Genomic DNA, 27,401 nt, shown 5'->3' with positions numbered 1-27,401 from the left:
CGCAACAGACCTGACACGTGACCACAGCTTGGCTAGTAGGCCCAGTTCTTGTCCGAATGCATTTCACACGATTTTGTCCAGGTATTGATAACCGTTGAGTTCACCTTTGTTTTGTTTCCTTCAGGAAATCGCACTATTTCCGAATGCTAGTTGGCGTAATTTCACGTGAAAGCCCGCCTAGTTGGGGGCATGTTCGCACACGTTGCCGCGTGAAGAGCTAGTTGCTCAAAGACACACGACGTAACACCATGGAAAGGCACTTAAAGGCGCGAGTTGTGTACGAACTCTTGTGGAAGTGTAACGCACGATCAAGTTTTCCGGCTACAAGCGTTGGACGAATTGGCACAAAGTTCGGAGTCCGAACGCAGCGATGGTTTCACTGATTTCCGAATCTTCGCGATTTTCGTTCCACAGGTACGCGGCAGTATCCGGCCCGAGGGACCAATGTTTTTCCCCGAACAGCAAGTGCTGCGGAGGAAGCCTGGAACGGCACTTAAGCGGTCCAAGGAGGTTGAAATAACAAGAGAAGATGTACGGAAATGAACTGTATTGAGCCGTAACAGTCTGACGGAAGGAAACCGCTCGGTCGCGTGTGAGGTGTCGAGGATGTATTTTTCGACTGACTCTTGGCTGCAAAGGAAAGAGTTTCCAGAGCCTTTGTGATAGGTGAAAGTGGATGGGGCCCGCTGGGGAAAGTAGGTCATAGCCCGTGTCCAGGAGCGCGGGGGTTGGAAAGGGTGCCCCGCCTGGATGGATGACGCGGTAACCCCGAGAAACCTCGGTTCGCGACTGAACACTCATGATAATCGATCTTTTTTCATAGGTTTGAATGGCGTAACAATCGATATATCGCAAAGCACGCCACGCCACTGGTCGCAAATGGAGATACGTGGTCTCGCACTTCAGGAATGTATATGTATCTTACTCTTCTTCCATTCGATGACTACAACGTTAATAAATGGAGGTTTTCAAAGGCACAGGGATCTGCGATTTGAGGCCGTCTGTAGATTACGCAAATCAATTTTTTTAGTTACAGACAACCCCCCCCCCCCCCAGAAAAATTACGTAAGGCCTGGAAGTTTATTATAGAGAAATGCAGTTTCACTATTAAGTTTCTCCCGAAATTTTCACAAAAATTGTATTGGGTTTTTTTTTTTTTTTTTTTTTTTTTTTTTTTTTTTTTTAAATGTGGATCTTATTTGATACACCAAACATGTGAGATTGCATCGATATCGATGCACTGGAAAAAAAACACATTAAATCTAGAGTCCAGACTCTAGAAAACATTGACAAGAAAAACTACTCTTGATTCAATCGGATTCTTGCTTGAATCAAAACGAAATCAGCTTAAAATGTTTTTAAGAGTCTGGACTCTAGATCCAATGTGTTTTTTTTTTTTTTTCAAGTGTGGTTCAACAAGTAAATATAGTCTCAAAATTCAACCCAGTAAATCGAGGGAACGGGTTTTCTTTCATGGATTATTTATTTATGTATATTAGTACCAAATGGCAATGAAAAGTGAAATTTGTAGGAATTTTCTTATTTTCAGCTTTTCCGATGTAAATCATAAAATTTTTGTTTGGAGTTATGTTCTATTTTTTTGAACCGAACGATACAGTGAACCACTATCGAATACATTCCATTATTTTTTATCTATATTCGGACCGCGTTTAGCAGGAAGGAACCAAGCCACATCAGCTATTGCCAAATTTAACTTTTTAAAAGAGAACGTTTGTGTGGATTCCATTGAAAATTGTAAGGAATTTGCTTCGTGCAATGCATGAAATTCGCCGAAATTTGCACAAAAATCTGCACAAACGTTTTCATGTAAAAAAAATTAATTGCCCAATTAAATTTGGCAATCGCCGATGTGGCTTGGTTCCTTTCTGCTTAACGCGGTCCGTTTTGCGTTTTTCCGGGAAAAATGTTGAAAGGAGGAGAACATTTAAATTAAAATAAATGAATTTTAATTGGTGTCTATTTTGTGGGATATCACTGTATGTTCGGCGACAAATGATGATATTTTAATCTTGGCGGTTCATCCTCACATGAAAATGTTTTTTGAAGGACTGACAAATTCACCGATTGACATCGGGACGTATGCGGAACGAACGGTGTAGCGTATGAAGTATATCCACGATGTTGAAGGCGCTGTCTACACCCCGCGCGCCGCGCGGCCACGCGCCGGGCCCGGGGCGTTTCGTTGCCCATAGCCCCACTGCCGTGCTAAGGGAAAACGCCCTATGAACCTTCAGGCGTTGTCAAATTCCTGAGATAGGACACAAATTTCCTGGTATACATATGCATATTCACCTTCTATTTTTCAGATAATTTTGTCCGCTGTTTCACCTAAAGTTCCTGAAAATTTCATGAAAAAATATTCATGACTTTTCTCAAAATTAAATATTTTATCGAAGGAAATTTGGGAACTTTCGAATGTTCATCCGGCATTTTCCTTCAGCACTACGGGATCGAATTGCTGAGCATGAGTTTCTAAAGGTACTAGAGTCAATATAATTATTCAACTGCTTGTAATATGAGACGTATCTGGATGAAATTTAATAATTAGGCACACCATAGTGATTAGCGGAACGCCAGGGAATTACAGTTATTAAAAGTGCACTCTTTCTATACTAATCACTCCCCGAGTGCTTCGATTTTCCTAAAAATGTATAAATTACTGCTCGCACACTGATTTGTGTGTAAATTACCGCGGCTGCGCTTATGGATTGCTGATAGCATGTAGACTGCGTTTATTTTTTTTGTTAAAATTACATTGACAGCGCTGACTGGTTTTTAAAAATCACCCTGATTTTTGTCTGCGGTAATTACTCTGAGCGCGCTGTGTAATAGGGCGTAGAGATATCTGTGGATTGCTGGTAAAAGCGTACACTAAGGAACTTTCTGCAACCTTGCTGGAAAGATCCAGACCCTTTCTGGAAAACTAGAAGCCGCGTCACCTTTGGCAAATTGCTCCAGCCACATCTAAGGGCGTATTTTGCAGATCCACTGTGAAATATGTAAAGAATGGGGGCGGGGCTAAAGAGCTTCCCAAAAAAGGGCCTTTTTTGGCCCCTTTTCTGAAACTTGGGGACTTCATTCAAATGTGGCCTAAATGAAACCTAATGATGACCCAAGACTCCAGTAAAAATTTTAGCTGGAGTCTGGTTTCGGAGCTAAAGCGTTGCAAAGTTTGCATATTAATGCTTTGAAAATCGTCATATTTTCAAATATTATATACCTAAAACAGACATCAGAGTGAACTTTACAATACTGAAACAGAGCAACAGAGCGTAAATTTAGCATAATGATAAAACATGCCCCCATTAAATTAATCAGTAAAGAGAGTGGAGGAGTGTTGATAGATTAGTAACCGATTCAAATTAATAGCGAATTCCAGATGAAATAGGGGAGGGAAAACACAAAGTTTTTCCAGAAAACTACAGTGCACAATTTAGATGATTTCTGTATTTTGCAGCCAAATATACATGGGGTGTCAAATTCAACGTACTTCAGGATTTTTCGCAAAATTTTTGATGGTCTCGGGGTATAATTCTTCAAGTTCACGTCTGGGCTGATGAGATTTGAAAGAGCGTCGCAGAGATTCAAACGCCTGTTTAGGAATATAAACTGCACGTATTCCTTACGGCTTATGCAGGCGTCGAAGTCAAAAGAATACAGCCTTATGTATATCGTTTTGACAGCTTTTCATGAGTATCGACTGAAAAAATCTTGACCCTATAAGTCCATATCGTTGCTTCGTAAACGTAAGGACGTCCCTCAATTTCCACTTGAGCCTTGTTTTACATATAGTTCTATGTTTTCTGGAGCTCATGTGGAAATCAAGATGCACTCTTACGTCAGAGGAGCGACGATACTGGGCAGCTCGACGGAACAGTTTCGAGCAAAGCAGCAAGACTTAAGTTGTATTTAGGGAAGATGACAAAAAATAAAAACCCCAAAAAAGGAGCTGGTTATAAGGTGTATCTATGTATACGACCCTCACTGAAAAAAAACACATTGGATCTAGAGTCCAGACTCTTGAAAACATTGACAAGAAAAATGACTCTTGATTCAATTAGATTTTTGCTTAAATCAAAAGGAAATCGCTCAAATTATGAGGCATGGTTCTTGATTTAAGCAAAAATCGATGAATCAAGAGTATTTTTTTGGACTTAAGTTGTATTTAGCGAAGATGACAAAAATAAAACCCCAGAAAAGGAGCTGGTTAAGGTGTTTCTATGTATACGACCCTTAGTTTGTGAGCCTTCCACCACGGAAAAACGGACTACCCTCTGACAGGTTGGCAAGTTTTTCGCTTTCATGGCAGCTCCTCCGCTCCTACACGGAAAAAATGAATTGCTAATGCAACGATTTTGTGGTTAAGAAAGTATCCAACATGTTTCAATGTAAATTTTACAATAAAAAAATGCTAACTTAACCATCCCCGTGGTTAATTTAGCTTCCCACTATTGTAAAATGTACATTTGAAACATGTCGGACATGTTTTTTAACAATTTAATTGTTAAATCAGCAATCCATTGTTTTCCATTTAGTTTTGGATCAATGTACACAATCACAATGCTCCACAGCTATAAACAAGATGAGAATTTTTTATTATATATGTAAATTATCAAGTTTTTAACAAATTTGTATGGACAATGTTGTCAAATAATTACACTTTTTCCGTGACTGTCATTCAAGCCTTAATAGTAAAAATTCCTCGTGATCAGCTTGGTTTACATTAGTTCTGGAAAGCCCCATGAAAATCCTAAAACTTATAAACCAATTGGAGGAGCAGCACAGGCGCGACAATGCTCTCTCCGTGTAAACATTGTCGGCAGCGTTTGAGCATACCTAACATAACTTTATTCTCGACAACATAAGGAGTTGATAAACCTCTTTCTATCGGTAAGCTGTCTTGACAAAACTGGCCGCATGGAACTGTTCATAATGCACGTTATTTACTATTTGAGAAAGTAAGCACCCTGAATGAAAGTTTGAGTAGACATTAAAGTAGTAACATCAGATTCAAATCGATAAATCAATGTCATGCATCGGTGAAAAAAGTGACCTTCACCAGAGTAAGTTGTTTATAAAAACCTCAAGCAGCAGTGACATTTGATACATTTTAGATGCATAAGGAGTGGGCCTATATTCCAGTGAGACTTTAACAAACCAAACCAGAAAAAGGCAAAGAAAAGGAAAGGGGGAAGAATATCGACGAATTTAAAAAAAGAACAACATTACAAATCAAACTTGTTGCAAAAGTTTACGCGAAAATTCAAAATTGTTTTTGAGGTGTGTTATATTATTCACCCTTGAAAACAGCGAATACATTCTTCTTGATAATACCCACAAAAAGTCATCGGGAGTATTTTATTTAGTGGTGTCAGTAAAAAGTGCACAAATATCTAGCACTAAAAGTGCAAATATTATTGATTTCATACTTTTCATCACCAAGAGTGACAGTTTGAGGTCACAGGCAGAGAGGAGAGCGTTCTTTAGGTTGTAGCAATTAATAATTGACTGCGCCTACTGTTCAGACTTAGGTTGTGTGTGACTCACAATTAGTATTTTTAAAGTGAATGGATACCTCGAAAGTAAGTTAACTAGAAAATCATCATTGAGATTGGATTTTGGTATGTTGTAGGGAAACCAAGTATTCTTTGTAAAATTAATTTTAACTAATTATTTTTATCACATTTTAAGATTCTAAAGTAGATATTTATAATCTAAGATGTATATTTATTTGATTATTCTGTTAATTACTCCAATCGTATCAGTTGTCTCTAGCACTTGGAGTATTCAGCAATCTGCGTGTGATACGCAAAAGCCTCTAACATCATTAGCATTTAACGTGTGCCAGAATATCGCGAGAAAAACCAAACTAAGATTTTTTTACACGATAGAAATCAATTCAGATCCACCATTTACAAATTTCATCCACAACTTGCACGAGAACTCAATTCAGACAATTTCAATCACTCATGTCAGCAAAGTAACCAGTTCTGTAGCCACTAACCACGGTAAAAATATTATCTTCATCCTCGATGACATTGAGCAGTTATTCAACTTGCTTTTCTACACGATTTCAGAAAAACCGCTAGGAAAAGACCGAGAGACGATAGTAAACCTCGAAAGTAATGATAGGGACATAGGATATCAATCGGAGATATCCTTACCTCGTTATTGCATCAAAATCGATGGACGATATCTGTGGCCGGAAAATAGGGAAGCGTGTTACAAAGAGGTTAACATGTTGTCAGCGGATCTCGAACACGACTCGATTCTGAGTGATTCAATTTTCAATGCTACTAGGGCATTGTTCTCCGACAGAATTTGGAATTTTAGAAACTATCTGATTTTTGTGCTGAAAAATTCAAGCAACGTTCTCGTAAACTCCTTGCGGACTCTCTCTAATGACTCGCTTAATATAGAAACGGATGGCTTTAAGTTTTGCTTCAAATTCTTTTGGCGTTTCTTCAAAGGTCAAAGAACCGTGATTTGTCATCCAGGCGGCTGCGCGCGGTACGACCCGTTCGCGGAAAATCTTATCTCATACCGAGGCGACTCCGATGACACCTTTTTCGATTTTTCGTGGAAAAACATGCACAAAAAAGCTGTAAAAGTATTTCTAGATTTCTTCAGCGATGCTGATTTCAATACTGCTCCCAAGAGTTTAGACTGGAATGACCAGTTTTATCTTTTCCTGACTGTACTGGAGGATTTCAAACTATCCATGAACTGCACCATTATAGATGAAGATCCCCTCACACTACTAAGTGATTCTCAGGGGACTCATTTTGAGCCGGACCACGGTATGCAATTCGGCATCGATTTGGTCTCATTCGGCAGCATGCTGCTTTCGGAGGAGGATGATTTCTCAAAATACGAATATTCGGTAAGCGTTGACACAAACAGGCTGTGCATCGCAGCTCCACATAGTGATTATATCGACGGTGAAACTACCAAACCACGTATCTCGGTTTGCGACGTCGCAGACTTCCTGTCATACTTTATTTTTTAAATGAAAAACTACTTAACGTCCAGTCTTGAAAATTTCTGTGATTTTTCCTCTTTGTGCGGAGAAAATTCCGTGAAAATTTCAAGGAATGGTATTGATTTGGTCTATTTCAAAAAAATAAAATGGAAGCGTAGATTTTTAAACACTGCAAACGAGATACGTGGTTTGGTAGTTTCACCGTCGATATGTCACAAGGCCTCGTCATTTTCAAAAGTTACCCTCCGGTGATCTGGATTTTTATTTTCATCACGATCATCGGTTTTTTATCCCTCCAATATTCGTTCCAGTATGCACAGTGCGAATTCTTCGATCGTCTCTACACGGACTCAGAAATCGATTATTATAGAGACACCTCATCCCTGCTGACCGTCTACGCGTATTTCATTTGCGGGAGTCCGCCATCTCTACATCTCGGTCGTCTCTTGACAGGAAAGATCCTCTTCGTTCTCTTCAGTTTCTCCTCGATCATCATCACAACTATTTTTCTGAGTTCTATGACGACATTACTGAGCGACAGAGTTCTGTATCCTGAAATTGATTCTTTGCGAATTCTGGAGGAGTCTGATATTTTCATTCAGACCCTCGAACACGGCAAAAATGAAATTTCGAGTATTTTTAAACAATTCAACCAGAGCGAGTCACTGAGAGCAAAAATTGTCGACGGTTTAAGGTTTTACTCTGGTCTGATTTTCCAAGAAATATATCAAATTTATTTTCTCTCGAATCACACCGAGAAGATCTACGAAGTCAAGAATACTTTAATGGAGCTAAAATCACGGTTCGGGGATGAAATCAACGAGGTTGAACAAAATGAACGAACAGTTGCCGAGACGGATGCTTTCCTGGTGAGACCACCTTTTTCCTCCAAACTAAAAAGAAGTATTCGCATAAGACACTATCTAACATCAGAATGGTTTGAGTATCATCTGATGGAAGAGTGCTTGCTAGCGTATCCACTGATTTTCAAATTCCTGAGTAATTCATTCTACTTCGAAAAATTAAATCAGATGGTAACCCAACATTTTGAAACTGGTCAAACTAGACGCATTTTGGAGGAGTGTCCGTCGAACCGACTTAGGTTAGAAGAACCCCAGCCCAAAAATTCGGCAGAGCCACGCCCCTTTAGTTTGAATGATCTGCAATCAGCTTTCATTGGCCTGATTGTTGGACTGTTGATAAGTTTCCTGATTTTCGTTGCGGAACTGCTTATCAATTATTTTCAACACTTGACCATTTTGAAATTTTTAAAACGCTTTAGAAATGATTTCTTGAGGATAATTTGGTATCGAGTTCAAGCAGCAGTTTACTTCCAAAATTAACAATACAAAGTTTCATAAGAGGAATATTCGCAGGCGGAAATTATCTCATTTCCTGTACTAAAGGGCCAGATACACCTGCGCGCTACACGCGCGTCTTGACCCGTAAAGTAGGACCCCATCCTACTTTGAGCGAGTTACAAGTGGCGAGCTGCGACCTGATTGGCTACGAAGATTGCCGAACACGGCCGAAGCACTCGCCGCTCAAGACGCGCGTCTAACTCGCACGTGTATCTGCCCCTTTAGTGCGATGTATCGAGCAGTGGCGAGACGTGAATGATCGATTATCGATATTTCCCCACTTGAAGTTATTGTATAAAATCGATTATTGTCATGGGAACGGAGTTCCCCATGATATTAGAATCGTTCCGTTGCTTTCGCTATGGGATTCCCTATACCTCTGCGACCTTGAGCGTTTCGCCCAGTCTCCGATTTTTGGTTGATTTTCCGATGTATCAAAAACCGTTGTATTTTTTAGCCAATCATGTCTCTACGTCAAGTTGTGTTGATTGCTAAAATTCGCTTTCAGCGAGTTTTTTTCCACCTTAAGATGTCGTGTCTGACTGGTAAATCTGCGCAGAACCACGAAGTTCCGTTTTTAGGCAAATTCTTTTTTTTGGGAGGTTCTGATTGGTTATTTTTCGCCATCAGTTTTCTGTTCGTTGGTGCAAAAGATCGCCTACCTCGGTGTTCTTGAGAAGCCGCCATTATCCCACCTCAAATTTTAAACATAGATATAAAGAAATAATAACCATCGTACAAGGTGGAAAATTGCTCTGGAGGACCCGTTACGGATATATGAGCCAAAATCAGAACTCGATTGATGGATTTAATCCATGAATACAGAAATATTGCCTCAGCTTACTGCCGCGATCGCAAATCCATACTGAGATGAACCTTGTGACATATGACAGCATAGGTAAACAATGTCTCACAGAGTAATGCGCTTTAATCCGATGTCTCTTATGACGCCAGTGGCCGAACTGCCGAAATCTCAAGGTCGTCTTTTGTGAAGCCCCGCTCAGCGTCCGAGATCACTTAACTGTGCTATTTTCTCCCATCGCTCTCATACGGCGAGATGGCTCAGTCAGCAGAGACACCATTCTGACGTCGGGTAAATGTCACTTTTTGTGCGAGCGGGGGTTCGAATCTCGCAGGGGACAGTTAATTTTTACTGGTTGTATTGAATGTTTTAGACCAATCATCAAACAATAATTAATACTTGGCAACTTAGGAAGCACATAGGTCCCTTATGATGCGTATTCAGGCATATGTGTAGAGTAAAAATATCATACGTAGGGTGTCCCAAAAGTACCGGGACTGGTTCTGTAACTTCAAAAGTAAGATAGATACAGACATGATTTTGGTCTCATTTTAAAGATCAACTCAATACCTATCGATTAAAACCAAGATCAGCTCAATCGAATAAAAATTGACCGAGTTATGACAATTTGAAATTAGTGAGGAAAGTTTACCCCTACGGTTTTTAGGAAGATTTTTCGCTTACCAGGATTCAAAAAGTTAATATTCGTATCCACTTTCCTCCGAATCTTCCATAACTTCCTTTTGCTTTTCAAAGTACCGTCCATCAAACCGGATGCACTTTTTCATGCGCTCTTGCCACTTATCCAACATTGTTTTCCTGAATTCTTCCTCTGGGATGGCGTTGAAAAAGTTTTGAATTGCATTCTGGATTTCGGTCTTCGATTCGAATCTTCGTCCACGAAGCTCCTTTTTAAGTGTAGGAAACATCCAAAAATCACATGGAGCCAAGTCAGGGCTGTAAGGGGGATGAGGGATTGTTTCAACTCCATTTTTACTCATAAATTCACGTGTTAAGCTCGATGTGTGAGGCCGCGCTTGTCTTGATGGAGTATCCACGAAGCTTTCAAGTCCGACCGTTTCCGGGAAATGTGCATTCTCAACTCCTTTAGCACTTTGCAATAATACGCACTGTCAACTGTTGTGTTTGGTGGTACAAAATGTTGATAAATGACACCTCGAAAATGAAAAAAACACAATAAGCATCACTTTATAGGCCGACTTTTCGATTTACGGCGATGAAGAATCTTCCTTAAAAACCGTAGGCGTAAACTTTCCTCGCTGATTTCAAAGTGCCATAACTTGGTCAATTTTTATCCGATTGAGCTGATCTTGGTTTTAATCGATAGGTATTGAGTTGATCTTTAAAATGAAATCAAGATCATGTCTGTATCCATCTTACTTTCGAAGTTACAGAACAAGTCCCGGTGCTTTTGGGACACCTTTTGTATACTTTACGCCGAATAAGCGAACCTGAAACTTAAATGCGGTAACTTCCGAAAACCATAAATAATCCAACGAAAATAAATAATTGGTACATAACAGCTTTCTTGTATGCAAAGAAAATAATTAAAAATGTTAAAAAAGAGATGTCAACACAAAATTACATAGCCCCTTCAATTCAGAAGATACTACAAACGAACTGTACCTTAACATTTTCATATCCCAGAAGCTAACGTTCCCATGACGAATATTGCTATCGCTAGCGATTGCAAAATCCAACTTGTTAAGGTGTTCGTTTCGAACACTCTGTTTATCGATCCTTCTCCATAGGTTTAATTGGCAGATCAATCGATATATCGCAAAGCACGCCACGCCACTGGTATCGAGGCCCAAGGAGACAGAGACGGAATCAACAGGAAAACAAAGTAATCACACCGTAACATTCGAAAAGGATTTAATTGAAATGCAGTAAGTAACGCAACACAAATAAATTGCTTACAGCTAAATCTATTTTTATTGTCAGACCAGCAAAGGTCAGTGACCTACGTGAATTTGCCAACATAAAAAGCAAACAATTAAAATAAAAATTTAACACACTAACAAATAGATTCTGTAGTTAAGAGTGAAGAAAACCGTAGCCACATTTTATCCATGCATCGAAAGAAAACCACTCGCCACTCTCAACTTTTTTTCGGGTCCCAGCCGGAATGAAGTTTTATTTCCCAACTTTGTTGGATTCTTTGAAATTTTCTGCTCTTATTTTCAAAATTAGGTATCATTGTCTACCTTGTCACACGTATGGCCGCCCAAGTTGAGAGGTTCTGTATTGCATGGTGTTGATTTCTACACGGAATTTTCTTTGTAAAGATGTGTCTCAAGACATAAAATTTTAGATTTCGATGGGAAACAATTTCTAGTGCATCGCAGAACGATTTACGAGGGTTGAGGATCATTCTTGCTTCGATAAAGGGCTAAAGTAGTGTTTGGCTCGGACTATTTCAGGCGACAAAAATAGGAGATCGAATATTGAAGTGGCTTTTTCTCTAAATTCCGTAATTCAAACTTTCGTGTTCTTAACTTCAAATTTCATGAAAATTGACGAAATTTTTAGGTAAATATTCTGTGCCAAAATTCTCTTGACATACTCTTTGCTATGCCAACTTGCTAGCCTAGGGTAGGACCTAGCACTGCTAGGGAAGAACACCGTTTGAGCATTAAGACATTGCCAAATTTCTTTCAATAAAATACAAATTTTCTTCGGAATGAGTGGATGTTTTTCTTCTAATTTTTAGGAATGTATCTTCGTGATATGATTTCGATATTAAAAAATTCCTAGGAGAAATATTCTTTACTTTCCTCAAAAATAAATATTTGATTGAGGAAATTCTGCAAAGTTTGAGATTTCATTTTGCCTTTTGCTTTCATAAGAGAAAGTAATGTTGCAAATACTAAATGTTGAGTTTTATTTATGAACATGAGAATACTTTTCCGTGGACGACCACACGTGTTCAAACAAACTTCTCTAAGTATTTGAAGTATGATAATAATTCATTTTTTTCAAGTTTGACCTAACCAAACCTACCAAACATATCTATCAAGAAACTTCACCAAAAATGTTTGCTACGGTTTTTCTGATTTTAACCGCAGCATTAAGCTATATTAAACTTGTAAAGTATTAATAACTTATTTACACATTTTTACAAACATTAGACCATGGATTCAAATTTTATAGTGTGTTCAATGAATTCACTGAGATCAAAGCACGGCAGAGGTTCATGGCAAATCCAATGAGGTGGCAAAACTTCGATTGAAGTTATGGCTTTGGCGTCGGGTTTTAGTGAGCAGGTTCAACTTCAATAAATTGTAAAATCGCATATATTTTACTGAAAATGATTCCATTTCCTTCGTTTAACCTTCATTGTGAGCCACTGACAATTAAACGCTGTCGCTGACGTTGGCTTTTCTTCATTTCAATTGTGATTGTTGCGGCCATGAACTCAGAGATTTTTAAAATTGATTATAGAATGCATAACTAGAGCCTCAAATAGGTAAATAGTTGAACCGATGACGGAGTCATTAGTGATAATTGACATCACACCACTCTCTTTTTCACTCAGGCGTAGTTTATATTCTCACCATTTTTGGAGCTTGTGAAGAATAGGTAATACTGTATTTGTAGTTGTAAAAGTGATAAATTAGGTATAAATGATTATCCGCGTTCCCATCTTGTTTTAGTGCACCACTTTTACACATAATGCAGTTGCCGTAAAATAATTTGATACTGCGAAATTTTGGCACATCCATGTGAGCAAAAATATAGTACGCACTCACACATCAATTCAAAATGCAACCCTTAAATTTTTAAACCTTACAATGTATCACTTACTGTATTTTTTTCAACGGTATTTCAGCTACACCGAAAAAAATAATATGCTGTTTTAGCATCTAGGATGTTAAAAATGTGTCTGGTGATCCCAAGATGCTGCCTCTACTGCCCCCGCAGTTGAATTTGCATTCACAGGATGTAAAATTAACTGCGGGGGCAGTAAAGGCAGCATCTTGGGATCACCAGACACATTTTTGACATCCTAGATGCTAAAACAGCATATTATTTTTTTCGGTGCAAGTAAACAAGATTAATCGATCATTTACAAAAATTTATTTGGCGTCTTAGCCAATCTAATTCGTTTACGTATGCAATCGTATTCGATGCATCAAACAGTTGAGATTTTATCGATATCGATTGGTTCAACATGTAAACATAACCTCAAAAGTCAATTTAGAAATCTAAGGGCACGGGTTTTTTGTGATAGATTTTTGATTCGTTTGAGTATAAAATGGCTATGAAAAGCGAAATTGTTAGCAATTTTCTCATTTTCAGCTTTTCCAGCTTAAATCCTAAAATTTTTGTTTGAGGTTCTGTTCTATTGTTTTGAACCAAACGATACATCGAACCACTATCGAATTACGATCCGTTCGATATTTATTATCAGTCCTATACAATTGCACACTGTCTGTAAAATTGCAAAAACGCGAATATCAATGATGACAGACTTCCTATCATAGTTTACTTTTCAACTGAAAAAATATACTAAAATATTCTGACAAATTTCCGAAAATTTATTATCCGGGCAAAGAATATTCCGTAAAAATTTCAAGAACTTGTGGGACTTTGCGTTCAATGAATAGAATGGAAGCATAGATTCTGAACACCACCAACTAGATTAAAATTTTTGCACTCCCACAGTCGATAAAGGTATATCTTTTTTAAACTCTCGTCCAAGGTGTATATAACTATAATGGATCACTAGACAAGGTACGAATTTAAGCTTTCTGATACATCTTTTTTAATCAGAATTTCATGTAAAACACGATTCTTGCATCAAAAAATTACTGAAATCAACTCCTAACTAAGATATTAAAGTTTTAATTTTACATTGGTTACAGGAAATTTGCATTGCTCGGTCTAAAGACACTCCATACTCTACGTGAGTCAAATCACGCCTTACGACGGTTTCGGCAGGCTTCTCAATCGAGCACTGTTCCTTTCCTAACCTTTATCGTTCACAGTGTAAACAACTTGCTATAGCTGAGCCAAAGCATCATGATTGAGGCTCCTATATTTTCGTATTGCAGAGACTACCACGGTAACGTATAATGTGCGATTTGACTCACGCAGACAATTGAGTTCTCATGAGCGGGAGGTTTGAATTCACGTCAAGAAACACTAAATATCTGGGTCAGGGGTTAATTCAGTAGTTTACGTTGCGTGAATTGTGTTTTACGTGAAATTTTGGCTAGGATTCATGCATCAGAATGCTTGATTTTGTACCTCGTCTAGTGGTCCATTTGTTTCTAGCAATATCTATTTGTTTTGTCGTATATTCCGTAACGCACACTGTCCAAGCGCTTTCTTAAAACATTATCAGCAATACGTCTATGACCGAAGAAATCAAATCATGCGCACGTCAGTGGCGAGGCGTGAATTGCGATACATCGATTGTTATATCATTTAAACATATGGAAAAGGATCGATAAACAGGGTGTTCGCAGCGAACACCTTAATAATCGATTCTTAGCCGTAGGTTCAAATGGTATAACAATCGATATATCGCAATTCACGCCACGCTACTGGCGTACGTGTAGCAATATTGCCGGTCCTCCGTAGGAAAAGTGATTCTTTTTTATTGGGACGTTTGAGATCTCGTATTATTTACATAAATGAACGTAATTTTTAATTTAATTTTATCTAGGCAAAAAGTAAAATCAGGATTTTTTTCGAAAACAATCAACGAGGTGTCTATCGATGTATGATAAAGGGGCATGGATTGAAAATACGAGATGCCAGGTTATAATATCAACCTTAAATATCGAACTTTAAAATCATCAAATGAGCCCGTAGAAAAACTATTCTTCGGGAAGTGTGACAAAACATTGGTACATCTTTCTCAATCGTGTGACCACGGTGAAAAAAGTTAGACATCGGTATTTCTAACTGAATCAATCGGTGATTTCTTACGCTGGATTTGCATGAATTAAAGTACGGAAAAATTCACAGGCATTGCTTCATTGTACGACAATTGGACATATTTCTATCAAACGGAACTATGTGCATTATGACGTGAGCCCTGATATGCATATCGACGGTGAAACTACCAAACCACGTATCTCGGTTTGCGACGTCGCAGACTTCCTGTCATACTTTATTTTTTAAATGAAAAACTACTTAACGGCCAGTCTTGAAAATGTCTGTGATTTTTTCTCTTCGTGCGGAGAAAATTATGTGAAAATTTCAAGGAATAATATTGATTTGGTCTACTTTAAAAAAATAAAACGTGAGCGTAGATTTTTAAACACCGCAAACGAGATACGTGGTTTGGTAGTTTCACCGTCGATATGTTCTTATGGGTCTCAGGCTCATGTCGTAATGCACGTAGTTCCGTTTAATAGAAATACGCCCAATTTTACCGACGAAAATTCTTAGTGTTATAGTACATGTCTCCTTTTTGTCTTGTAATACGAGTAGATAAAATAACCCGCATTTTATGTTTTAAAGAATACACAAACTGATTGCGGTGGACGCACGGGTCGTGAGACATTATGTTGGAGTTTTTTGCCAACGTGCGCTAAAATTCAGCATAAAGCTGAAAATCTCAATACAGAGGGAAAAACGCATGAGCACAGTTTTCTCTCAAAGAAATATGCTGTTTGGTGCAACACTAGTTACGTCCATTTTCGGGCTGGTTTTCACGACCTCTCGAGCTTGGTAGCAGAAAATTCGGGAGGCTGCACTGCACTGATGATTGGCCCAACAAGGCCGAAACGCGTCTGCAGTTGCCTCCCTGAATGGACGTAATTAGTGTTGCACCAAACAGCATATCTCTTTGAGGGAAAACTGTGCTCATATGAGCTTTTTTCTTCTGCATTTAGATTTTCAGCTTCATGTTGAATTTTAAAGCACGTTGGCAAAAAAACTCCAACCTACTATTTTAAAGAATGCTGTTGTGTATCTCTTTAATTTACAGTTATCACTTCCATATAATCGAAAAGGTTTTGGTATGTTTTGAAAAATCTATTCGAGTATTTGCTTGTGAAATAGGCCTTTAAAGGTTGATATTAATGATGTCTCTCACGCAATAGGAGACGAAATAATTGACTGTGTACCTCGGCAGTTTCGAATGCCCAGTGGCAACTCTTACGAGCAAAATGTTTTTTTTTCATCCTTCAAATGTATGTGAAAATGATGATCGATGCTCAATGTGGCAGGCTGCCTTGCCTAGAATCATTATTTAAAATGAATTTTACGTTTTTATGGCAGCTTTCACCTTAAAAGTTTTTAAACCATCATGAGCGACACAGAAAAATAAATGGAGGGAATCATAAGTGGATCCAGACACTTCTAAATGGGATCCGGGGTGCTATCCCCAGAAAATTTTCGAAATTTTAAAGCATCTATTTGCAGTTTGAGTCAATTTTGTCACGAATAAGTTAGTTAGTACATTTTAAGACATTCAGCGTCACAGGCTATATTAACGTCTTCACAGAGAATCTTGAAAATGGGAGTATATACGAAAATTTAGTTACCAAATACATAGCACACTATACACATGTACAAGCGTCCTTTCGTTTGCTTTCCTCCGTTCCTTCCATCCCTTTCTCCTCCTTTTTTTGGACGATCGGGAGGGGGGGGGGTGCACGCCTCCTACATCCCCCCCCCTTGGATCTGCATATAGAATAGTGTAACCGATTTGCAAAAATCACCACTAGAGAAATGCCTGATTTTAATATTTGCCTAGGAAGTCATTATCCAAATGATAAGATTAACAGATGGGCTACGGACGTAGAGAAGTTATTAAAGTAGTTAATTTTCTTCATCTTCTGGCAAAGCTTGGTCACCAGGAGTGGAGAGGGGTCGACTTGCCGGTCTGTCCATCATTCCTTGGACAAGGTCCATTCGTGAATCTAGGGAGAATTGCTTCCCGGACATCAAGATACCTCGTATCCTTCGCCTAACAGCTGAAACCATCACAAATGGAAGATATGAAAAACCAAGTTTCCCCTCATTATGCACTAACAATCATTAAATGGTTTATTTTTTAATTAAGTGATTGTATGTATAAAATACTCCGAGTTTCATCTTGACCGATAGAAGGCACATTACTAGGTATGCTCTTCCCGACCCAATCGAGCAGAACTTTCTTCGACTCCCGCCGCTAGAGCTGTGGCGCGCAATTTTTTCAACAACTTCGCATTCTGATTACAAATGAACTGCATTTTTCAATTTGGAACTATAAATTCTGGCTCTTCTGGAAAAAACACTTATGAGCATAGGGAAACTAATGGCACATACGTTGGTTTTAAATCGGGCTACAATCTATAGGTCTAAATTTTGCAAAATGTAGTCCAAATATGACCGTCTGCTATTGATATAAACAAACAAATTCAGCGCAAGCACATTATTTAAGAATGAAACTCCATTTGCTTTTAGTTAGGGGGTTTATTTTTATCAACAGTAGACAATCATATTTTTTTTGCGGCTAAGACTGGAAAGTTTTTGAAATTCAAATTTCGCGCCACAGCTGTAGCGGTGGGATCCAAAATCCGAGTTTCGAGCTTGAACTAAAAGGAAATCTGCTTAAATTCAGAGGCTCTGCTCTCGATTCAAGCAAAAATCCGATTGAATTAAGGGTATTATTTCATGTCAAATTTTTTAACAGTCTGGACTTTGAATCCAATAAACTATTTTTTCCGGTGTGAACATCTCATGTGGGTTTTCATTGTTCTTTGCGTTTGAGTTTCAAGAAGTGTAAATGTGGTAAGATTTTAGAGTGTAAACAAAAATCCGGCTAAAAATTAAGTGTCCTTACCTGGACTATCAGGGACGTTGAGTCTGAGAACGGAAAAATTCTTGTTCCAATCGGGAGAAATCCCTTCGCCGTTATCAAATACCGCGGCATAACTTCCGTTTACGATTTTTGGGGACATGGGCGAGTTAGCTAACAATAAGCTTGAGCCAAAATGTTCGTTCTTCTGGCGGGTCTCTGAAAAATTAAATAAACAATTTACCTTTTCAGCTTTGTATCATCTTTAAATAGGATAGAATTAGGGTGACAAAGCATATCAATCGAATTCATGGCAAAGTAGCCAGCTTTCGAAGTTTTTCATTAGGGAGCGTTCATAGATTACGTAACGCTCTAGGGAAAGGAGGGGGTATGAGCCTCCGTTTAAAGGGAGAGGGGGGGCCTGTGCCACCACAGCGTAACCCTCTCCAATGGTAAAAAAGTCACAAAATCTTTCAAGTTTTCAATCATTTTTTTTTTTTTTTTTTTTTTAAATCAATTTTTATACTACTTTTTCTGTGATTACTTGAGATTCATCTTAGATAGATCGCCTATTTTCTGAATTTCTCATCCATTTTTGAATTTTTTTTTTTACCATTTCTTAGTAGTTTTCGCTTCTCTTCTCTATCCATTATTAATAACACAAACCAATAAAATGCATGTGTTATTCTTAATCATCGACGTTATTCGACCCACTAGTATTAAAAATAGTTTAAATTTTAAACAGATATACATTCAATTTTTTCAAAATTCAAAATTTTCTTTTCAAACTTAAACAGAAATTTAAATGAAGCAGGAATGACGGATGACAGTTTCGTACACAATTTGTTTTGAGACCAACGTAACCTTAAAAAAAAAGGAACAAAGAGGACAAAAATAAAAGGAGAGACAAGATTTTAGTCGAGAATCTGACATCTAGAGATGAAAATAAAGAAATTGGAAGGAATAGGTAACATAAGGAGTGTGCGAATTTTCCAAGAACAAGAAAGGTCACATTAAAGGCTCTCTGTGCTGCCTTTGAACTACTTTAAGAGCAAGAATATCGAAAAACTTTATTGTGAAAATCGTTGAAAAATGCATGTGTGTGCTACGTCAAAGTGAGAGAAAAAGTAAATGGAATAAAGCGTAAATAGTCAATTTTTCGGGTGCCATCTCCTACGATCTGTGTCAAAAATTAATGTTACTCAAACCATTAGCGTGCGTATGTGAAAACTATAAACTACCTGCCGATGGGCCAGTTGTGCTGTTTACAGTATAATGTTTTGATGGTTTAAGCATGTATTGTAGCAACAGGTAATAAAATCCGTTCAAAAGTTTTAACGTCTAAAATTGACGGAGATACTGTTAATTGAAAAATACGGGTTATGACGTCATCCACCGCGGCAGTATATACCGTGGTTTCTTCAACCTTTTTCCATCCGTATTTAACATCAAGGACCTAGGTCCTTGATGATACTTAACGATAATCGTTAAGTATATCACCGATTGATGAAACCAAGTTGGTGGGAGCCTTGAATGCACTACCACGGTGTAAAACGCCATACACCGTGATTTTCGGTGAGCGATATGTCCGTTCATATTGGACGTAGAAACTTGGCGTTAAGACAGATTTCATTATTTTTTGCTACTCTGTTAGGTTGAATCAGAAAACGATTCTGGGGTTAGCCGAACTTACCCCCAGAAAAAGTTTTTTGATGAGAAATGATCGATTCTTGAGGAGCTTTTTTCGGAAAAAAACATGTCCGTAAGTGAGTGCGGTAATTACAGTGTAAAGTGCGTCGATAATATTCTACAAGAAAGTGTGTTGCTACAGACGAAGGAGTGATCAACCTCAGATTCTGTGATTACCTAAACGCTACAGATGTCAATTGCCGAGTCTTAGCATCTGTTACTAGTTTTTTTTTTAAAAGTGGATTTTATCACGATGGCATTTTCCATGCATTTACTCGATATCTTTAAAATTCCATCTCGTCGATATGCCTGCAAATTAGACCAGAGGTATTCCGATTTAATTTTTAGAGACGCCTTTATGATCAGGTGGACTCTTGACGTGCCAAGTCAATGCGATGGTGGACGGAAACTTCAAGGTTACGTTGGAACTCCAAACCTCGATTGAAAAGACCCTAAAATCCACAAATAACTTAAGTTTTTGTCATGTTTTATAACGTATTACCACTTGTAATTTGCGATGTTTTCATGTTAAATTGTAATATTTTCACTTTAACCTCCTGCTGCCTCCTCTTCCTTTCTCTCCTAACTTTTTTTGTTTTCACCTTCTAATTTTAGTTCAGTATCTTACGTGGATGTTTGCTTCTGCATGGGTTTTATGATAACTCACAACCCTTCATCTATTCCTTTCCCTACCTTTCGTTTGTCTGCTTCACTTCATGGATCAAACTTTATTTTTAAACATGGGCGCTGTGGCTAGGGAACGAAAAATATTACTATTTTCGACCTTTACCAGTGTACAAAAGTAAACTGCGAGAGAAGTCAAAAAACATTGCAAAAATTCACCTATTTTTCATAGATATTATTACTGCCATGCTAAGGAAGAACGTCGTACGAGCCCTCAGACGTTGCCAAGTTTCCTCCGATAAGAATCGAGATTACCGGGGAAAATGGTGAAATTTGTCAAAAACACATGTTTTATCAAGGGAAATATGGCAACTCTCGGATGTTCATACGGCGTTCTTAATTTGCACGGCAGTATAGGTGCCGGATATTACGTCGTTCTCAAGATAAAGGACATGACTCCATCCTAAGGTTGCAAAATTGGCTCAAACAACTTAATATTTTACAAGAATAGACAGACATGTACAATTTTTGGCGAAAAACTGTCAGATTTTTCAGATCAGAAGAAAAATCAGTGAAATTTTTACTAAGAAATGCCCAAGATTTTCTTGGTAAAATGCAACTTGCGAGGAGAAATTTGGCAACATTGAAATGCAGCTACGTTCTTTTGTGAGGAGAACGATGATTAGTCACGGAAGCACCAATTTTTCGATCCAACTATCCATAAACACCAATTATCCATAAACACGACCATAAGATTTTTTGTTTAACCAGTAAACTAATGAAAACTCTAAAAATTAAAGTTACAAACCTTTCAATGGAACACGAGCTTTTGTGATGGTGAGCGCAGGCAAGTCCTCAGTGCTGGCTGAGAATTCGTCTAAAATTTCAGTTGCAGTGGTTCGAATCTCCGACCAGTCCCGAGCTATGTCAATGCTAGTTGTACGTTGTGACGTCACGGTAAATCTGATCACATATTTGCCTGGAAAATCAATGAATTTGAACCTTGAATTTGAATTGATTTTATGTTTTTCACATGAGAAAACGTACTCTTAATACAGTAAAATGTTGCAAAAATATGTTAAAATTTTTAAACTTCTAAATACAGTATTTACAAAATGAACGGAAAACAAGAGATTTTTCAACTTCTATACTCACCATAGGTCAGGTGGAGTCTGCTTTAGTATAATACTTGTTTTAAACTTATTTGACGAGGCTAAAATAGAATGCAATTTAGACTAAAGATAAGCAAGCTTGACTTGGATGATTAATAACTCTGGAGGTTGAAGAGCCGCAAAGAAGCTTGGTTTGAAATTATGCCAAACAGTCGCTGAGCTGAAAGAAAACGCAAGTGTCCTATTATGACGATACCTCCACCGATATTTTCGGTAATACTTTAGAAACGGGAGACAAATTTATTTTATTTAGCGTTAAAATTGATATCACTTATATTAAATGTTCTTAATATTTTTGTAATTGCTTACAGACGTCAAGAAAATATATGCAATGGTCCAGGCTACATGTTTTCCATCGCCTATTTTTCTTGTACCGCGTTGAAGTCTCCGCTATATGCTAGACAAATATTCATTTCTGAATGCATCAAGGGTGCTCTAAAATTATGTAACACATTCTCGGTTTTCTCTAAGGACGGGTTGCATTTCATAAAAAAATAAGAAAAAGTACCTTTAAGTGCGGCTGGAACAGCGTGCATCCTACCCCTGGAGTTGAGCCGCTTGAGAAGCTTTTCTGTGAGAATGTTTTCGCCTTTAAGGCGGAAAACAACCATACCTAAATGCCTTGCCGCTGGTATCTCAAACCTAGGGTCACTGCGCACCAACGCTTCAAATTCGTGAGCTAACCTCACCCCCTGAAATTAAAAAAATCAAATAAATTAATATAGCATTATTTACCTTGCTTTTGGTGATAAAACCTTCCTAAAACAAATTTAGTAAATATCCCTCAAAGTGTTTTCACCTGTAAGTTGAGACTAATAAAAAAGTTTCAACTGTGAAAAAGTGTCCCTGAACGTCTTAGCCACGTATAGATAATTTCAAGCACATACTTGATGAGCCAGCAATGAAATAAAATTAGGATCAGATTCTGTAAGATACTTGAGTCGATATTGTAGATAACTTCGTGTTGATGGATGATATGTGAGATACAAAATATCGTATAGTAACTTAGTTACAACAATACATTTCCAAAACTCCCCTGACACTATAATTTTGTTAAAGAAATGTCAATTCACACGTTTTTTCAAATTGTCTTTTTAGAAAAAGATTTACTTTTTTCGAAAATGAAGAACACTTCTAATCTTAAATCTACAAGCTATTCTCAGTTGTATCAATTACTTAGTACGGATTATCTTTACAAAAGTTATACTTGAAGGTACTTGAGGTAATTAAGGTACTTGAAGGTATAATAATGAAAGACAAATTACCTTTCGAATGTGTTCCTGAAGACCTTTGATTCCGTAATTTCTAATCACGAACCACAGCTTCAGAGCTCTAAACCTCTTGCTCAGTGGAATCTGCCAATGCTAAACGAAATATATAAATTGAATGAAGAGCATTCCAAATCAAATTGTCTTTTAAACTCTTTTCAAAATGAAGTCGATTACGTAGATGTAATGCTAATAAGCGTAATTTCTCGGCGTTCTTCTCAAACGAGTGAAAAACGTTCGGTTATAGGATAGAATTAGAGATTACAACGTGCGAGCAATGTAATGAAAATCTTCTCTGCTGGTTGAAAACTAAAATATTGATTACTCAAGTTTTCATATAATGAATATGACTGAGGGACATGCCCCACTAAAGATAACTAATAGTGCTGTTTCATCCATACGTTTTACATATTGTTCATATCTGTGAAAAAAAAAATGATTGAATTGTAAATCCTCGGATACGATTTGTGAACAATGACTGCGATGCAAATATCAAGTGTAGCGTAAGTAAAAGTCGCTAATTGGATATTTGGGAGCAATTTGTTAAACTGTATTCGAAAGGGGCTGAAATGAATGTGTGAAAGTTAGAGTAGTCATGTTAAGAATCAGAATAATCTAAAATATGATGTGGGTATAAATCCCAAAATAAAAATCCTAAAATTTTGACCCGAAAATAAAACTATTAATATTTTTTGATCCATCTTCATCAAAATTCAACGTATGTTCAAATCACAAGATACGTATATAAATAATTACAGAGGCACTTACCATGTAATCGATAGCTAGACCTGTGAAAAAACAGAAAAACATTTCACATGGTATTATTTGCTAAATGATTTTTAATGCTTTTTCTACTGTAGGAACTGCAGGAGGACAGAGAAAATCAAATCAAATATTTTAAATCTTCGTCTGCATTGTGCAAATCTTTCTTTCAATTCATGATTTTACTCAGGAAGATTCTCAAGTGAATGAAGCAATCCGAGTACTTTTGACAAAAGATATGCATCAATTACACCTACCAAAGAGATGAGTCGCTGTAATACAGGATGGAGTGACTCATTTTGTCAGGAGAAGTCGATTTTCAGCTCAATTTATCAAGCCAATGTAAAACTAGTTTTGAAGAATCCCACAATTTGAAATTTTGTGTTTTCAATACAAAACATGCAAAAATTACCTTTGAGTATTAAGATGAATTGCGTTTGATTCTTGTTGCTTCGCAGAGAGAGAAAATATTTTTTGGTCGTCTCAAAAACAATTAACATTTGACAACATTGAACGACGATGTTCCAAGTAAAATTTGCACCAAAAACTGCACATGATGGGTGTCTTCATCGTCATATTTTAGTTACTTTTTCCTTTTGTGAAATTTGTTAGAAAATCAATTCAGTTTTCTTATTTCAAATGATGCAAAAGTTAGCCGATTATTCTTGTTTTTAGTTTTTTTTTTAAACGAGAAAAGAAAAATGGCTCTTACCGGAATTTTCATGCTGCAAATATAAAGGCTCGACGTTAAATGTCCTGTGCAAAGATCCGCTATTCTTCACCCTGTAAATAAAAGTACCTCAAGTAGTAATCAGTGTATCAGTATGAAGATAATTAGGAAGGCTACAGCAAAACGTTTGCCCCTTTTTATACCTTTCGGTATTAAACCTCCCTCAGCAATACATATGACGTGAGCCCTGAATGCTCTCTACAAAAGTTGTTTTGCTCGTTTTCTGAAGGAACTAAAGCAAAATGAAGTAATAAATACATCAACTAAATTGATCAGATAAAATGAAGTGGGTATGAGAAGTTTTACCGGGAAAAATTTCAGATTATGTATTATTTTTTAAAGTGAACTATGTGGAAAATAGAATCCGCATTTACGCTTCTGGCGGTTTTTACGCTAGTGGTAGCTCTCAAATATTAGGATCTTCTATGATGAAAAAGCTGCCGTACTACGGAAAAACGCCGCACGAGCATGCCAAGTTTCCCCTAATAAAGCACTTATTTTGGAGGAAAGTTAAGCATACTTTTCTTTGAAATTCTCAGATATTTCAGATCAACTTCCGAACAAAATTGTCCGAAAAATCTGAAGAAAAAGATTTACAACATTCCCAATAAATTCATGTTTCATCAGAGAAAATTCGACAACGCCTGAAGGTTCATACGGCGTTTTCCTTGGCAAGGCTTTGTAGGCTCTTAATTTTTTTATGTAAATAGAGTGGGATTTTTCTTTCCTGGCAATTTGGAGGGAATTTTCTAAGAAATATCAACACATCACGGGGAAATAGATACATAGACGTGAACATTGTGATATTCTTTGTAAAGACATTAATAGCCTAGGATGCTGAATGTCTCTAAATAAATTAACCAACTAACTATGTAATTGTCTCATACCACATAGCCGTACAGTCGAAGTGCACCATCATCCATTTGCTTGGATTGAAAGCCAAAGAATGGGCATAGTTTATCCCACAGAGCCATTTTCGGAATTCGGGACATATGAAAGCAGTTCCTGCGTATGCCGCATCCACGTGAAGCCAGAGTTTCTCCCTCTCACCTGTATAAAGAAAAATTAAAATAAATAACAAAAGTAAAGCTCAGAAGCTTTTAAACATAAAAAAGGCATCATACATACTATTTTTTTGACAAAATATGACGAAAAAGATCAGTCGATTCGATGATGTAGATTTTGAAAGGGTTTTTATAGTGTGAGATTATAGTATGTTTTTGGTGACGTAAATGATCGATTATCGATTTTTCCCCTTTTGAAGCTATGATAAAGAATCCATTGTTAAGATGTTGGTTGCGAACACCTTGTATGACGATCCTTTTCCATATATGTTTAAATGGCAGATGAATCGATATATCGCAAAGCACGCGAATCCACTGTATTCTTTGTCTTTTATTTTATTGTCATCGTTGGTTTGACAAAATACAAAGGTGTACTCACAAATGGGTCCAAGCTCTTTCAGATTGTCAAATGCGCAAGCTCCTGTTGTCCCTAAAGTTGCGCAGACCTGAAACCGGAGAATACAGTTACCATAAAGGAGAGGAAGAAAAAACTCTATGATTTTGACAAACTTTAAGGTGTAATTTATTTTATCGACTATTCAATATATGTTGTATTCGTCTCCACATGGTGGGAATAAATGCAGAAAATAGATCGCATTTTCAGCTACGTTGCCTTCAGGAAAGCTTGCGTCATCCTTGGATTGACCGACTTCTCTCTCCCCGTCACCCACCATCATTCATCGTTAGACCTCCCGTCCCCTTCCTTGGGTGACGTAATTTATGAACGGCCCGAGAGATCTAATCATAAATAGACTTTCATGTGGAAAAATTACACGAAATTTTAGGGCGGACTCATCAAGAAAGTCTGAAATCCACTTTGAATCCGCAATCTGCATAGTTCGTGACACGCTTTTTCAAATTCAATGAAACGACCAGTGGCGTGGCGTGAATTGCGATGTATCGATTGTTATGCTATTTAAACCTATGGTAGAAAATCGATTATTAAGATGTTCGCTACAATCACCCTGTCTATCGATCCTCTTCCATGGGTTTAAACGGAATAAAAATCGATATATCACAATTCACATCACGCCACTGGAAACGACCACGAATACGACCCTAGAGTCCCTTTATACTGAGTGTAAAGACAATTCGAATCCATTTCTGATTGGCTCCCTTATTTTAGGCCTTCACCTGTCGCAAACGGGATTAGAGATTACATTTTCACCAATTGCGAAGATTATAAACAGGAATGGACCGGGGAATCGGGGGCACGGCAAGGAACAAATGGAATGAGAGAGGGAACGGAGACAAAAATTCGGGAATGGCTTGTCAAAGATTACAAAAAACGTCCGATTTGAGTAATCTTTATTCCCGTCTGTGACATCCATAAACAGCGTTGTCTCAACTCACTCTGTAAAGGGACTCTGAGGGACCCTTTGAATATGGCCCCAAGTCTTTCTTTTTTTCCCTTAAAAATCAGACAAATTCCTGAACTCCACGTTCTGCAGGCCGATGACGTCAAACCTCTCGGCGAATGGAGAGCTGTGTCATCCAAGAAAGTGGGGGCGACCACCCCCGTGCAGAGTCCTTCTTTCGTGCTTCTTCTTCTTTTCTTCTTCTTCTTTTCTCTCACTCGATCGGTTCCGGGGCAAAATAAGCAGGGATCTTAAGCGCGGGTGCTCAGCTGCCGCGCCGACTCATTGTAATTGCGTCCCGAGGGACGACCTCCAATCTAAATTCCATCCCGTAAAGAAGTCCCCGTCTTAAATGTTTGTTGCTTTCACCCAATTACCGCTCCGCCTCAGTTGCTCCGATTTACGTGGAATGGTCTCCTGCTCTGATGCGATATTGACGTAGGAGCAAAATGGCCTGTTCCACATTTACGGAGTCGCGTTCTGGTCTTGTGCGATCGAAACTCACAGGTTGATGAAATATGATGTGAGAGCCGTGCCGTGCTCAGTAAAAACGCCTTATGGGCATTCTACCATGCCAAGGAAGAACGCCGTATGAACATTCGAGAGTTGCCAAATTTTCTTAGATAAAATGTTTATTTTTGAAAAAAGTTATGAATATTTTTCCTTGACATTTTCAGGAACTTTAGGTAAAATTACGTACAAAATGATCTGAAAAATCGATCGGAAAATATTTATAAACGTAGCAAGTAATTCGTGTTTTATCAAAGGAAATTTGGCAGCGCCTGAAGGCTCATACGGCGTTTT

At 37.8% G+C, this 27,401-nt stretch overlaps 1 protein-coding gene across 2 annotated transcripts in view; it reads right to left on the bottom strand.

Moving 5' to 3' along the window:
* Window positions 1-11,045: 11,045 nt before the first annotated feature.
* Window positions 11,046-27,401, bottom strand: part of Hdc (histidine decarboxylase) — a 36,967-nt gene continuing 20,611 nt past the window's right edge. Inside the window, exons 8-16 of one of the 2 annotated variants that reach the window (XM_072304940.1) lie at window positions 25,619-25,685; window positions 25,063-25,225; window positions 24,158-24,228; window positions 23,452-23,471; window positions 22,681-22,779; window positions 21,924-22,107; window positions 21,052-21,222; window positions 17,976-18,149; window positions 11,046-17,124 (exon numbers count right to left, since the gene is read on the bottom strand). In XM_072304940.1, the coding sequence (XP_072161041.1) occupies window positions 16,970-17,124; window positions 17,976-18,149; window positions 21,052-21,222; window positions 21,924-22,107; window positions 22,681-22,779; window positions 23,452-23,471; window positions 24,158-24,228; window positions 25,063-25,225; window positions 25,619-25,685 (1,104 nt within the window). In that variant the 3' untranslated portion in view covers window positions 11,046-16,969. Of the gene's footprint in view, window positions 17,125-17,975; window positions 18,150-19,783; window positions 20,072-21,051; window positions 21,223-21,923; window positions 22,108-22,680; window positions 22,780-23,451; window positions 23,472-24,157; window positions 24,229-25,062; window positions 25,226-25,618; window positions 25,686-27,401 lie in introns of those variants that run through there. The other variant, XM_072304941.1, reaches the window with a different exon arrangement.

Source organism: Bemisia tabaci, chromosome 10 (genome assembly GCF_918797505.1).
Source record: "Bemisia tabaci chromosome 10, PGI_BMITA_v3".
Lineage (NCBI taxonomy): Eukaryota > Metazoa > Arthropoda > Insecta > Hemiptera > Aleyrodidae > Bemisia > Bemisia tabaci.
Note: the sequence above shows the minus strand (reverse complement) of the source record. Positions and strands in the feature narration are given on the sequence as shown.